The sequence below is a fragment of the Mobula birostris genome, chromosome 1 (assembly GCF_030028105.1).
Source record: "Mobula birostris isolate sMobBir1 chromosome 1, sMobBir1.hap1, whole genome shotgun sequence".
Classification (NCBI taxonomy): Eukaryota; Metazoa; Chordata; class Chondrichthyes; order Myliobatiformes; family Myliobatidae; genus Mobula; species Mobula birostris.
This window is the reverse complement of record NC_092370.1, coordinates 175,015,198-175,029,542: the sequence shown is the minus strand read 5'-3', so window position 1 is coordinate 175,029,542 and position 14,345 is coordinate 175,015,198. Positions and strand designations below refer to the sequence as shown.

The window sequence follows — 14,345 nt, the reverse complement described above, 5'->3', positions numbered from 1 at the left end:
GAAATAAAAGAGATGTACCAGGAGAAATTGACATCTCCCAAAAGACAGCTATAGCAGTTACAGGAAGGCACTTTGCAGGAGTATCAGAAAAGGATGAAGAAACCAGATCAACAATACAAGGAAGGAATACGAAATGCAGAGCTTTTTCTGCAACTGGAGACAGAAAGAGTGAAAAGGAATTATATTAGAGAGAAGAAAGAAGCAGAGAGCGCGCAGGAGCGCCATCTCAGATCGGCCTGAGCCGCAACCACCTCACGAAGCCTGTCAACATCATGAGCGAGGCTGAGACGGAGCAGCAATCCGAACAGCAGCAGCAACAGCCAGACAAACCCAAATTCCCCGGGGAGAAGAAAGTTATCGCAACAAAGGTTCTTGGAACAGTAAGGTGGTTCATCATACAAAATGGATATAGATTCATCAACAAGAATGATACAAAGATAGATGTGTTTGTACATCAGATTGCTTTAAAAAATAACCAACGGAAATACCTCTGCAGTGTTGGATACGGTGAAACTGTGGAGTTCGACGTAGTGCAAGGCGAAAAGGGTGCAGAAGCAGCAAATGTAACTGGTTCCAAAGACATTCCAGTCCAAGGAAGCCAATATGCCGTGGACAGAAATCGTTATCGTCGCTACAACCCTCGCCGCCGAGGTCCACCACGTAATTACCAACAGAACATTGAAAGTGGAGAGGAAGGAGATGGAGCAGAGACAACAACAGATGGAGAAAACCAAGATGATCAAAATCAGCAACATCGCCGTCCTTACAGAAGACAGCGTTACTCACCTTACTTTGTTCATCGTCGCTATGGTCACTGCCCACAATATAGCGACCAGCCTCAGGGAGAAATTGCTGAGGGTGGTAAAATAAATGAAAGCCAGGTTGCTGGGGGAGAAGGTAAACCTAACAGAGGACAAAATCAATTCCATTCAAACAAGTTTATGGGCAGACGTTACCCAGAGGGACAGAGAAGATCTCCTCCAGAGACTTGAGTTATAATTATTATAATAATTATTAATATGTTACCTCATTATAATTTGATATTATTAAGTTACTAAGTAAATAATTGGTAAGCGTTTGTATGTTAAGGGTACACGTATTTGTTTAGCGTAGTGCCCCAGAAAAAAAAGTTGATACACTATTAAAATAAAAGGGGAGGAGTGTACCACATAACCTACTGTGTAATATAGGATTGCTTAATGTTGTACTAATACATCGTATTGAGCATGCGCTATTAGGCGCATATTGATGTGTTCAGTTCGGGTTCTGTAAGTAAAAGCCCTTGTTAACTTAGCTCCAGTCTCTAGCGTTTTTATTAATGATATTGTTGTGTAAACGGCCACATACACAACATTCTGTATCCTAAGGCATTTAGGAACAATTGAACAATTGATCTTGATTTCGGATGTTGTCTGCAGAGTTTGTGTGTTCCCCATGTGACCATGAGGAGTTTCTACTGGGTGCTTCTTTCCTCCTACATCACAAATAGGTACAGGTAAAGTAATTGGCTATCGTAAATTACTCCTTAGTATAGGTTAATGACAATTAAAATCAAAGTGGATGTATGAGAGAATGGACTGTAGAAATACAAGGAAGTGAGAGGAACAAAAAAAAAACAAAGTGCTTTAGGAATTCAACAGTAGTGGATGCAGAGGGATGCTCAATATTTTGGATTGAGACAAGGTTAGTAGGAATAGTCTCCTGGTACTAACATACAACTGATTGGCTGAATGATGTCCTTCAGCAGTGCATCAATAAGCCAACTCAATTCTAAATTCAGCTGTCTACCTGCAAAACTAAACTCATACTGGTCCAGAAACACTTTTGTTTTTAAGGCAAAAATCATCATCCTCTTTCTTGTTCTGTATTATATCATAATCCACAGATTTCTTTATCCAGATGATTATTATCTGGCACTTCAAAGCGATGGAAAAATATGACTAATGCTATCTCCACAAAATCCACCATATTCACTGGGAAGGCAACCAAACCGACAACAGTGTCCTCTAACAGATGAATATCCCCAGCAGTGAAGTTTCAAGGATATGCTCAAAGCCTCCATGAATATCCTCACCGACTTGTGGGAATTTCTGTCCCATCGAACATGCAGCATGTTCGACCCATGACATCTTGTGCTGATCATGATGGCATAAACTAATCCCATTGCCTGTAGATGGATTATGTTCCTTCATCCTCTGCCAATTCATGTGCCCATTTAAATTGCCTCTTTAAATGTTACTATCTCACCTGCTTCCACCATTTCTCCTGGCACTCCAGGCACCTACCGCTTCTATGTAGAAAATTTGCCTTGTAAATCGCCTTTAAACAACCGTCCCACCCTTAATCTATACCCTCTTACACTGAATGTGTCTATCCTGGCTGAAAGAGTTACAGCTGAAGAGGGAGTATTTGGGATGTGACTGAGAACCCCAAGTTCATGCATCAGGAACACACAGGCTCTCCACAACTGATACCCACCTGCAGCTCTATCAGCTATCACGTCCTATGTACTATTCCCAGATTGACTTCACTATCCACTTAGGAACCCACAAACTTGAAGTGAAAGGAATACCTAATTAGAAGAAATTCAGAACACCTAACTCAACTTGTCAATGATTCAACTGAATTATCTGTGACACAGATCTAGTTTAAAATGAAATGTGAACTGATAAGGAAAAAAATATGAAAGTACAAACATTTGTAAAAGAACACAAAGTAATGTATAATCTAGCATGGCGTCTCCTGATGCTGTAAATAACAAAACACACTGAGCTATAAAAATACACATGCATAAGGATACCAAAATCAATATTTACTTTACATTTACATCAGAATAAAATAGTCAGCAGCAATATGAGCCTATTGTTAATAGTGATATAACTGAAAATAAGGAAGTGATAGCTATATTGAAGAATTTCTTATATCAGAGAGGAAAATGAGAGCATACTGAATATCTCATGAATACTGAATTTAATAGTAGCAATTAGCAAAAGAACAGAAATTAAGATAGTAGCACTAATGATGACAAATCACTGCGACCAAAGCATTTCCATCCTTCATTTTGAAAAGAACTGCCCACGTCCAAATTACAATCATCCAATGTCTTTTTTAAAATCTGCAAGCTATTCACTTTTGTAGAAAAACTCTACATGTCAGTTCACTATTTCAGAATAATCAATGGGAAATTTGAAGTTATACTATATATCACTTAGCCTAAAATCTTTTGTCAAGGAATTTTTGGAGTAGTGTTTCTATATAAGAATATTGTGCCTGAATGTTAAATTTACTGAAGTTGACTGACCCAAGGAATTGTATTTTATTTGATTTTGGTCTTTACATGAGCATTTGAACTTAGTCACAGGTTTGTCACTTTTTCATAGAATGGTGGAACAGGCACAAGAAATCTATTGGCCTAAAACAAATTTGGTCCTATTTTGAAGAATCGCCCCACAGGAGCTCAATTAAATTTTAAAGTCTCATTTCCTATTTTGATAATGCTGTAAGTTTTGTAAACATGTTGAATATATTTTGAGGTTATGTTAATGGGGTCACAAGAATGTTCAATTTAATTTCCTTTTCACCACATGCAGCATGATCAATATACGTAGAAGTATTTAAAATTGCTTTTCTTACTTTGGGTGAATATTAGAAACAGGAATTACACAATATTAGTGTTAACAGACCTCATTTTCTGACATTACAAATTGGAATCATTCCAAGCTACCTGAAGCTTTGCAGCTTCTTTTGAATTTCAATTTAAAACACAATTTTAAGTGCAATATACAAGAGACTAACCCATGACAAGTTATCTGTTTTTATTAAAGCAAATTTAATTTTAACCTTGCTTATAGATTAATTTTGGTAACTTAGGATTGATGCCTTATTTCTATGAGGTGGCAAAAGCTGTGTCCCATTGCAGTCTTTTTGAAGATAATCTTACTGCTCCTATTCAAATGCCATGTCACTTTTTCCAGGGATAACCCCTCAACAAAGTATTGGACCTACTGGCAAACAATAGCCCCATAAGAGTCTAAAGTAGTTGACTGTCAAGTCACAGTCGCATAGAGAGACCATTTCGGTGAAGACAATGTTTCATCCAACTCTCCACCAGAGCTGCACACCAAACAGGTTCTGATAACCAGGCAATTAGAACAGGCAAACAGCAAATGTGAGAGAAAAAAGGGGATTGAAGGCCAAAGAGATTGAAAGGACACTTTGTTGGGGAAGGATTGAGTGTACTATAGGATTAAGGGAGAATGAAAGGAGGGAGCTGCCAACGGGATGAAAGGAACAAGCAAAAACATGAAGAAATGAGTCAAGAAAAGAACAAGCAGTACAGAAAGGAATGAGCACCGGGGATAGTGAATGAACAAGGGGGAGACACATGAGGGAAGAGGGAACAGATGAGAAAAGCAAGGGGGGAGTAAGTGGGAGCATAAAAAACAGGGGAAAGAGAGTGACTGATGGTGAAAAAGCAAAGACGAAAGAAGATTTGGTAATGAGCAGAGAGTAGTGGAAGCTTGTGGAATCTAGCACACCACTGATCCCACACTAGCAGATGAATGCACTTGACTGTTTTTTGAAGGATCGGACTTATGAGGCATATTCAGAACTTTGACAAAAATTTATAGAGACAATTCAACAAAAGTACAGTCACATGTATAAATATAAAACTTGCTGGTGCTGTATTAGTTTTTAAATTGTTCAATACTGCATGTCTAGACATAAGGGGTAAGTAGCTAGTATTAACTGCATGCACAGCACTTACATTTGCATCTATGAAATCAGTACAGAAGAGGATTTTTGGAGAAAAGGTCACTAAGACAACAGTCAGAATTAGTTTCAGCCAGGAAACTGCATACTTCACTAAGCAGAAACAAGCAAATAGTAAGCGTAGGTCCCAGAAGGACCAGACAAGGGTACCATTATCTGGCACAAATCCAATAAACACATACAGTAGGAGATTGAAATGTGCGGTATCTCAAAGTACTTATCACTAGGCAAGAAACTGTTGACACAGAACCAAACAAGTTAGGCTAACTGAAGAAAATAACAAATCTGAAGATGTAGAAGAGTGCCATATCACATTGTTTGTGAAGTAATCACTAATGCAGAGACTTCTGAGGCAGAGATTTTGATGATCGAATCTCTAGGACAGTGGTGCCCAACCACCGGGCCGCAAAGCATGTGCTACCGGGCTGCGAGGAAACGATATGAGTCAACTGCACCCTTCCTCATTCCCTGTCACGCACTGTTGAATTTGAACGCACGCGAGGTCATTACCCACGCGAGGACATCAGTCGGTCATTAACCTACAACTAATCGATGAGTAAAAAACAAACGTCGCTTGAGAGTTTCTTTGGAAGAGATGGTAGGGGACATAAAAGGCTGAACAATGATGATAACGCAGAGACAGCTGAGGCCGAGACTGCAAAAAAAAGAAAGCTCCCCTTCAACAGAAAATACGACAAGTTGTACATAAAATATGGCTTTATTGCGACCGGTGACTCTCATGCTCCAAGCCTCCTGTGTGTGATATGTGGAGACAAGCTGTCTAATGAGGCAATGAAGCCCTCAAAACTGCTTCGGCACCTTGAGTCTAAGCACCCTGCACTAAAGACAAACCAGTTGAGTTTTTTGAGCAGAAAAAACGTGAGCAAGCGGGACAGAAGCAAGTGCTGACAGCCACCACCTCCACAACTGCTGCTGCTCTGAGAGCATTGTACTTAGTGGCTAGCCATATTGCTAAGGCTAAGAAGCCTTTCACTGTTGATGAAGAACTGATTCTGCCTGCTGCCAAGGACATGTGCCGTAAACTGTTGGGAGAAGCTGCAGCTAACAAGATGGCACAGGTTTCTCTTTCAGCTACCACAGTTTCAAGGAGAATCGATGACATAGCAGAGGACATCGAAGTACAGCTGTTGGAACAGCTTAATGAGTCTGGTTTCACTACCCGAGTCAAAGAAGTTGCTCCTGAATGCCAGTCTACACACTGTGTCACACACAGGGAAATGCTGGCTAGCCCAAAAATGTCACCTGATCTTAAGTATTGAGTGACATTATTGAAGTTATCAATCACATTAAAGCAAAAGCCCTTAACTCACATCTGTTTGAACAGCTTTGCGAGGAAATGGATGCAGAGCACAAATGCCTTCTTTTACACACTGAAGTCAGGTGGCTATCAAGGGGGAGAGCCCTGGCCAGGGTTTTTGAGTTAAGAGAGAAGCTACAGAGATTTCTTTCAGGAAAAAAGTCACCACTGGCAGCACACTTCAGTGATGAGGAGTGCATAGCAAAACTTGCTTATCTGTGTGACATCTTCAACCTGCTCAATGAACTCAATTTGTCACTTCAAGGGAGAATGACTATCTGCCAACTTGAAGACAGTTAAGTGTCTGCTTTCACAGCCAAACTGGAACTGTGGGGATGGCGAGTGGACAGGGGCATATTTGACATGTTCCCAACATTAGCTGCGAATTAGGGAGAGACTGAGGCTCACAGATGGTGCGCGAACACCTATCTTTGCTGTCGACAGAATTCAAGCGTTACTTCACAACCACATATGACCCAAGACGTGCAAAGGAATGGGCCCGTGACCTTTTTGTGAATGTCCCCAGTGAATCATCCATGTCAGTGTGGGAAGAAGACCAACTCCTCGAGCTTGCAAATGACGGTGGGCTGAAAAGTATGTTTGACATAACATTTCTGCCGGCATTCAGGATCAAAGTCAAGGCTGAGATAGCCACGAAATCACTGAAAACATTGCTTCCATTTCCAACATCATATCTCTGCGAAGCAGAGTTTTCTGCAATGAATGGAACGAAAACTAAATTACGGAATAGACTGGACATAAGGAACCCCCTTATGACTTATAATTGACTTATCACTATATTCACGCAAGGAAAATACGCGTTGTGTGTTTAATATTAAATTTGTTAGATAAACCCTTTTAGAAACAAAACTGAGTGTATTAGCAACTGATAAGTGACTTATAGTTGACTTATCACCTATATTCCAGTCGTGATTAACACCACCACCACCACCCCCCCCACCCCCCCGTCCACAAGAACATCGTCAATATTAAACCGGTCCGCGGTGCAAAAAAGGTTGGGGATCCCTGCTCTAAGATACAGTATATATATACACACACACACACACTGTATGGAGAAAAATGGCTTGAAAGCTGTGTGAGTGAACTAAGCCAAAATGAAGTGCAGAAACTGGTGAACAGAGATACATATAAAGCATTCAAATTTGGAGATGGAAAGATTGTACATTCCACCAAGAGTGAAAATACCCAAAAACATAGGGCAGACGAATTGTTACATTGAAACAGAGGTGGTACCAGTGAACATTCCATTACTCTTGAGTAAATCTTCCCTAAAGAAAGCAGTACTGGATATGGAGAATGATCAACCTACAATATTTCAACAGCCACTGTCTCTTGAAATCACCAGCTCTGGACATCACAGTGCGAACGTTCCAGATGAAGGTATTACGGAGAACCAATGTGAGAATGAAGTACTAACTGTCACACAAAACACAACCATAGATGAGAACTGCTAAGTGTTCTTCAAACTTTACAAGAAGTTTCAATTGATAGACTTCAGAAACTGCTCAAGAGTTCTGGAAACAAAGATGCAGATTATTTTTCAATTCTAAAATTGACAGCTGTGAGACATGCCAAAACCCAAACCCAATCCTGCAGTTGGTCTGCCACCGCATCTGAATACAAAAAACAGTAGCCATAGACCTATATGAACTGCAGCAAGGAGTATGGTACCTCCACATCATTGATAGTTCACACCTTTCGGTGCTGGTAGCATTGTAAATACAAAGAGACCCTCAGAGATACGGCAGAGAACTCTAACACTGAAACAAAGACAACAGTGGCATATAGTACTTGGAGTAACTGACTTGTGGAGTGACATAATCAAACGCTTACAGAAACAATGCTGAAGGTAAAGAAAAGCAAGGGCTATGATTGGAATACAGCCCTGGACTGGGCCCTTATGGTGAAGAACACTATGTACAATGTATATGGCTATAGACCATATCGATTGGTGTTCGGTCAGAATCCAAACCTTCCCTCTATACTGGTTGACAGACCACCTGCTCTAGGTGGCCCTACAAGGAGTGAATGGGTTGGGAAACATATTTCAAAACTGCATGCATCAAGGAAAACTTTCACTGAAGCAGAGTGTTCAGAGAGAATTCGAAGAGCACTGAGGGCACAGGTCCGTCCTACAAATAACAAATATGACACAGGGGACAAAGTGTATTACAAAACAGCATACTGTACAGAATGGAAAGGTCCAGGAGTTGTCATTGGTCGGGTTGGAGTTGTGGAGAGTGCAGATGGGAACTTAACAGACTTGCCTGAACAGAAATTATCACAAGTGCGAAGACAACATGGAAGTTTCAGTCTTAAAACAGGACAAACTGTTAGATTTGTAGACCAAGACACTGGCATCTCATACAAAGCTGAAGTCTTGGGACGAGCAGGCAAAGCCACTGGGAGAAACAAAAGTTGGTAGAACTTGAATTCCCTAGAACCAGTCATGGTTACTGGCACTGCAGGGTCAGTCAACATGTCATGTGTTGACAGACTTCATATTGAATCAAGTATAGATCAAGCTGGACCATCCAAGAAATATCAAGAAGATGTTCCAGTAACTAAAGAGGTGCATTTGAATCTGCAATACAGAATGAAATCAGAAGTTGGAGAAATAATGGAGTATTTGAGGAAGCTAGAGACATTGGCCAAAAGGCAGTGTCTACAAGAAATCATGTGCCACACAATGGATGCACCCTTCAGTGAAGCTGAAGCTGAGCAACTTAGGTCAAAGATAGGTCAGATTCTATGGGTGGCAAGGCAGAGCAGACCTGACATCACGTTTGATGCCACAGTACAAACTTTACATGAGGCAATCAAGATATTGTGCAGAATTCAATTCAAAAAAGCAGTCTTTAAGTTACAACAGCTTGGAAAAGATAGCTCACTAAGACTCATTGTCTTCAGTGATGCCTCACTTTGAAAACTTCCTGATGAAAGTACTCAAGGGGGACATTTCATTGTACTGATGGGGGAAATGGGAAGACTTATCGGCGAGACTCGATGTAGATTGGGAGACCACTTCGCTGAGCACCTATGCTCCGTCCACTAGAAAAAGCAGGATCTCCCAGTGGCCGCCCATTTTAATTTCACAATCCATTCCCATTCCGACATCAGTCCATGGCTTCCTCTACTGTCGCAATGAGGCCACACAGGCTGGAGGAGCAACACCTTATATTCCATCTGGGTAGCCTCCAACCTGATGGGATGAACACCGATTTCTCAAACTTCAGGTAATGCCCCCCACATCACCATTCCCCTCCCTCACCTTATCTCCTTACCTGCCCATCACCTCCCTCTAGTTCTCCTCCTCCTTTTCTTCCTTCCATGGCATTCTGTCCTCTCCTATCAGCCTTGATATCCCCCCTTCTCCAGCCTTGTATCTCTTTCACCAATCAATTTGCCAGCTCTTTACTTTACCCCTCCCCCACCCAATTTCACCTATCACCTTGTGTTTCTTCCTCCCCTTCCCCTACCTTCTTACTTTGACTCCTCATATTTTTTCTCCAGTCCAGATGAAGGATCTCAGCCCAAAATGTCATCTGCACTCTTTTCCATAGATGCTGTCAGGTCTGCTGAGTTCTTCCGGCATCTTGTGTATGTTGCTAAGATTTTCTCCTCTCTATTGGCAATCAGAAAGGATATGAAGAGTTTTATGGAGTACACTGGCAGGAGAAACCCTTGCAATGTCTGAAGGTATGGACAATGTTGTTTTTCTGGCCACACTCTATTCTGAGGTTTACCACAGTGACCCAAAGAAGAACAGTCTACAAATAACTTGTGTCACAGACAAAACTACTCTTTGGTTAATGCCATCAAATCCACCAAGTTAGTTATCAAGAAAAGGCTTCATCTAGAGATAAGCAGCATCAAAGAACTTGTCTGAGCACTGAAAATTCATCATGTGCTATGGTCAACCACAAAGAAGCAACTAGCTGACTGTCTCACAAAGAAGGGAGTTCCAGCTCTTGTGCTGTTAAAGGCACTTGGTACCTTAAGAATTGTATTAACATCAAGGGTTAGAACTAATTCTTATATCCTAATGGACATTTGAATTGTCTTTAAATTTTTTTCAAATTTAATTTTAATATATACATAAAAATATGGGAAATTGTTGAGTTCTGTTTATTTGGACTATGTAAGTATTCACACACACACTCTCCCTGGTATGCGCGTGCACTAAAAAGAAGAGAGGGAAATTGTGGGATGTAAAGATGGCGGCCCTCAGGTATTGAATGGAAATGTTGAAAGTACAGTTATGCATTTCTGCATAAATATGACCCAAAATGTAATCAGATGCAATTTAATGTGGATAAATGTGAGGTTATCCACTTTGGTGGCAAGAACAGGAAAACAGATTATTATCTGAATGGAGGCTGATTAGGAAAAGGGGAGGTGCAATGAGATCTGGGTGTCATTGTACACCAGTCATTGAAAGTGGGCATGCAGGTACAGCAGGCGGTGAAAAAGGCAAATGGTATGCTGGCATTCATAGCAAGAGGATTCGAGTACAGGAGCAGGGAGGTACTACTGAAGTTATACAAAGCCTTGGTGAGACCACACCTGGAGTAGTGTGTGCAGTTTTGGTCCCCTAATCTGAGGAAAAACATTCTTGCCATAGAGGGAGGACAAAGAAGGTTCACCAGATTGATTCCTGGGATGGCAGGACTTTCATGTGATGAAAGACTGGATCAACTAGGCTTATACTCGTTGGAATTTAGAAGATTGAGGGGGGGATCTTATTGAAACGTATAAAATTCTAAAGGGATTGGACAGGCTAGATGCAGGAAGATTGTTCCCGATGTTGGGGAAGTCCAGAACGAGGGGTCACAGTTTGAGGATAAAGGGGAAGCCTTTTAGGACCGAGATGAGGAAAAACTTCTTCACACAGAGAGTGGTGAATCTGTGGAATTCTCTGCCACAGGAAACAGTTGAGGCCAGTTCATTGGCTATATTTAAGAGGGAGTTAGATATGGCCCTTGTGGCTAAAGGGATCGGGGGGGGGGGTATGGAGAGAAGGCTGGTACAGGGTTCTGAGTTGGATAATCAGCCATGATCATACTGAATGGCGGTACAGGATCGAAGGGCCGAATAGCCTACTCCTGCACCTATTTTCTATGTTTCAATGTTTCTAAAATGTGTCCTTATTGTTTGAGCATTAACAGTGTCTGATATAATGTATTCAGGGAACACCAACTAGAGAAGAAAATGCATATTACACAATATTGTGAAGGAAGCATGAGATCTTTAGAGAATTAACAAGCAAGAAAGTGTGAGTTGTGTCTCACAAACAGTTATATTTTCAGGTCTAAATTCCAATGTACTATCTAGACCAGTAATGTCAACCACCCATCTGCCACCACAGATACCTCTGGACGCACTAAGTTCCAGATTACAGCATTTACAGTCTCTTGCAAAAAATACTAATCAGGAAAACTGAATTATTATGTGCAGTGTTGATCACCAATGTAAGAAGGATGCAATAGCATGACAGAGAGTAGAGACACCATTTATTTATGTATTTTATTTATTTATTGACATCAGAATGTTTTCAGGACAGCAAAAATCCTACCTATGAAGAATTAATAGTTTATATGGATTTTATTTCCTTTTGGAACAGAGTGAGTTGAGAGCAGAATTAATTGAAAAGTATTAAATTATACTGGTCAAGATACAGTAGATAATATGAATTATTATTCACACTGAGATAAATAGAATCTACAGTGGTGTTAGAAAGTTTGTGAACACTATTGAACTTTTTCTATTTCTGCATGAATATGACCTAAAGTGTGATCAGATCTTCACCTGTCCTAAAACTAGATGAAGAGAACCCAATTAAATAAATAACACAAAAACATTATACTTGTTCATTTATTTATTGAGAAAAAAATTTCTCTGTGTAGCTTTTGATAACAATGACATAATTGGGCTGCTTGGCCTCTTGCACTGTAAATTTTCTTAATGCTTTGGAAGGGAAAAAAGGTCTAGAAAAATGAGGGGCAAAGAAAAGAAGACAAGAAGGCAAAGATATAAAGTATAGAAAAATGGAGAAAGAGAGTTGGTTTGCTCAATTCACCTAAAGAGATTTTGGAAGTGGATGTTCAATAGGCTAGAAATGTTGCTTCTTACTTTCACAATGGAGTATTAACGGTGTAGGCCTAAATGCATTATTAAAGAATTAGCACACTTCTGTAAAATTAAGACTTCCAAAGTCAAAAATTTTAACCATAAAAAGCAAACAACTGCAATTTTGGTATCATGGAAACACAAAAGAGAATGCAGATGCTGAAAATCTGGAGGAACTCAGCAGGTCTGGTAGAATCTATGGAGGATACTGAACAGTCAACATTTCAACCTGAGACCATACAACAGGACTGGAAAGAAAGATGACAGAAGCCAGAATGAAAAAGTGGGAGGAATGGGAACAAGTACAAGCTGGCGGGTGATAGATGAAACCAGGTGAGGGGGAATGTAGGTAGGTAGGGGGGGAAGTGGGATTGATGTAAGAAGCTAGGATGTGATAGGTGGAAGAAACAAAAGGCTAAAAAGTAGGAATCTGATAGGAGACAATAGAATAAAGGGAAGGAGATGAGGAGCCAGTGGGAGGAAGGTGTGAATGAAGGCATAGGAGAGAAAGAAAATGGGTAAAAGGGCCAGAGGAATGAGGGAAAACAAAATGGGGAAGTAAAGGTGAGTGGTTACAAGAAGTTAGCAACTTTAAAATTCCTCGGTGTTATCATTTCAGAGGACCTGTCCTGAGCTCAGCATGTAAGTACAATTACGAAGAAATCACGTCAGCAAATCTACTTCCTTAGAAATTTGCAAAGATTCAGCATGACATTTAAAACTTTGACAAACTTCTCTCTATGTGTGGTGGAAAGCATGTTGACTGGTTGTATCACAGCCTGGTAAGGAAACACTAATGCCTTTGAACAGAAAATCCTACAATAAGTCATGGATATGACCTAATCCATCACAGATAAAGTACATTTACATGGATTGCTGTCACAGGAATGCAGCATGCATCATCAGGGAACCCCACCACACAGGCCATGCTCTTATCTCACTGCTGCCATCAAGCAGGTGGTACAGGAGCCTCAGGACTCTCATCAACAGGTTCAGGAACAGTTATTACCCTTCAACCATCAAGTTTTTGAACCGGTGAGAATAACTGCACTCTACTTCACCTCCCCCATCACTGAACTGTTCCCACAACCTATGGACTCACTTTCAAAGGTTCCTCGTCTCATGTTCTTGATATTTATCATTCATTCATTCATTCAGTTATTTATTTTTACTTTTGCTATTTGTGCAGTTTGCTGTCCTTTGCATATTAGTTGCTTGTCCACCTTGTTGGATGCCATCTTTCATTGAGTCCATTATGGTTCTTGAATTTACTGAGTATGCCTGCAAGAAAATAAATCTCAGGGCTGTATATGGTGACAGATATGTACTTTGATAATAAACTTACGTCACACTTTGAACTTAGAAGAGAAATTGATTTTGATGCCCTCAGGTGGGAGATTATCAAGACAGATACGAGGTGTAGTCTTTCTCATGTGTCTAGCCTTAATTTAACAGTAGAAAAGACCATCGACAGACATGTCAGTGTGAGACTGGGAAGTGGAATTAAAATGGCTGGCCACTGGAAGATCCTTGTTGTTAAAGCGCATAGAGCAAAGGTGCTCAACGAAGCAATTTCCAAATCTATGTCAGGCTACACTGGGAGCACTGGATACAATAAATGACACAGATGGATTTACATCTCAAGTGCTACCTCACTTGTTCAGGGCCATGAATGGTGGTGTGTTGGGAGGGGAGGGGGTAGGGGGTTGTAGTGTTAGATTAGCTGCAGAGTGAAGTGCCAGGTGAGGGATCAGTGGGGAGGGAAAAGCAGGAAAGGGAATCACAGAGAGACCCAATCCCTGTTAAGCATTTTGGCATAACGCTTTCTACAATTATCTAGAAAAATATGCACCATTGTTAAACTTACATTAAAATAAACTGTAGAAATTATACCAAACTATATGGGCTTTTTTAATAATGATGAAGATATTCTCATACAATTGCATTATATGCGATGCAGAGGTGCTGCAAGGCTGTATGCATATGGCTGTAGTTTGTCAAAGTCTGGCATCAACCTCAGCAGTCAAGCTGGGATCAGGAGCCTGCCAACAACACAGAATTAAAATAATTTTTCATTCCTTACACAACCTGGTACAGAGATTGT

General features: G+C 40.5%; 2 protein-coding genes across 6 annotated transcripts in view; one reads left to right on the top strand and one right to left on the bottom strand.

The window, feature by feature from the left end:
- LOC140201773 (gephyrin) overlaps window positions 1–14,345 on the bottom strand; it is a 667,155-nt gene that overhangs the window by 517,429 nt on the left and 135,381 nt on the right. The window lies entirely within an intron of this gene.
- LOC140198143 (Y-box-binding protein 1-like) lies at window positions 269–992 on the top strand. Its single transcript, XM_072259474.1, has one exon. It carries the CDS (start codon window positions 273–275, stop codon window positions 990–992), a length of 720 nt encoding a protein of 239 aa, XP_072115575.1. The 5' UTR covers window positions 269–272.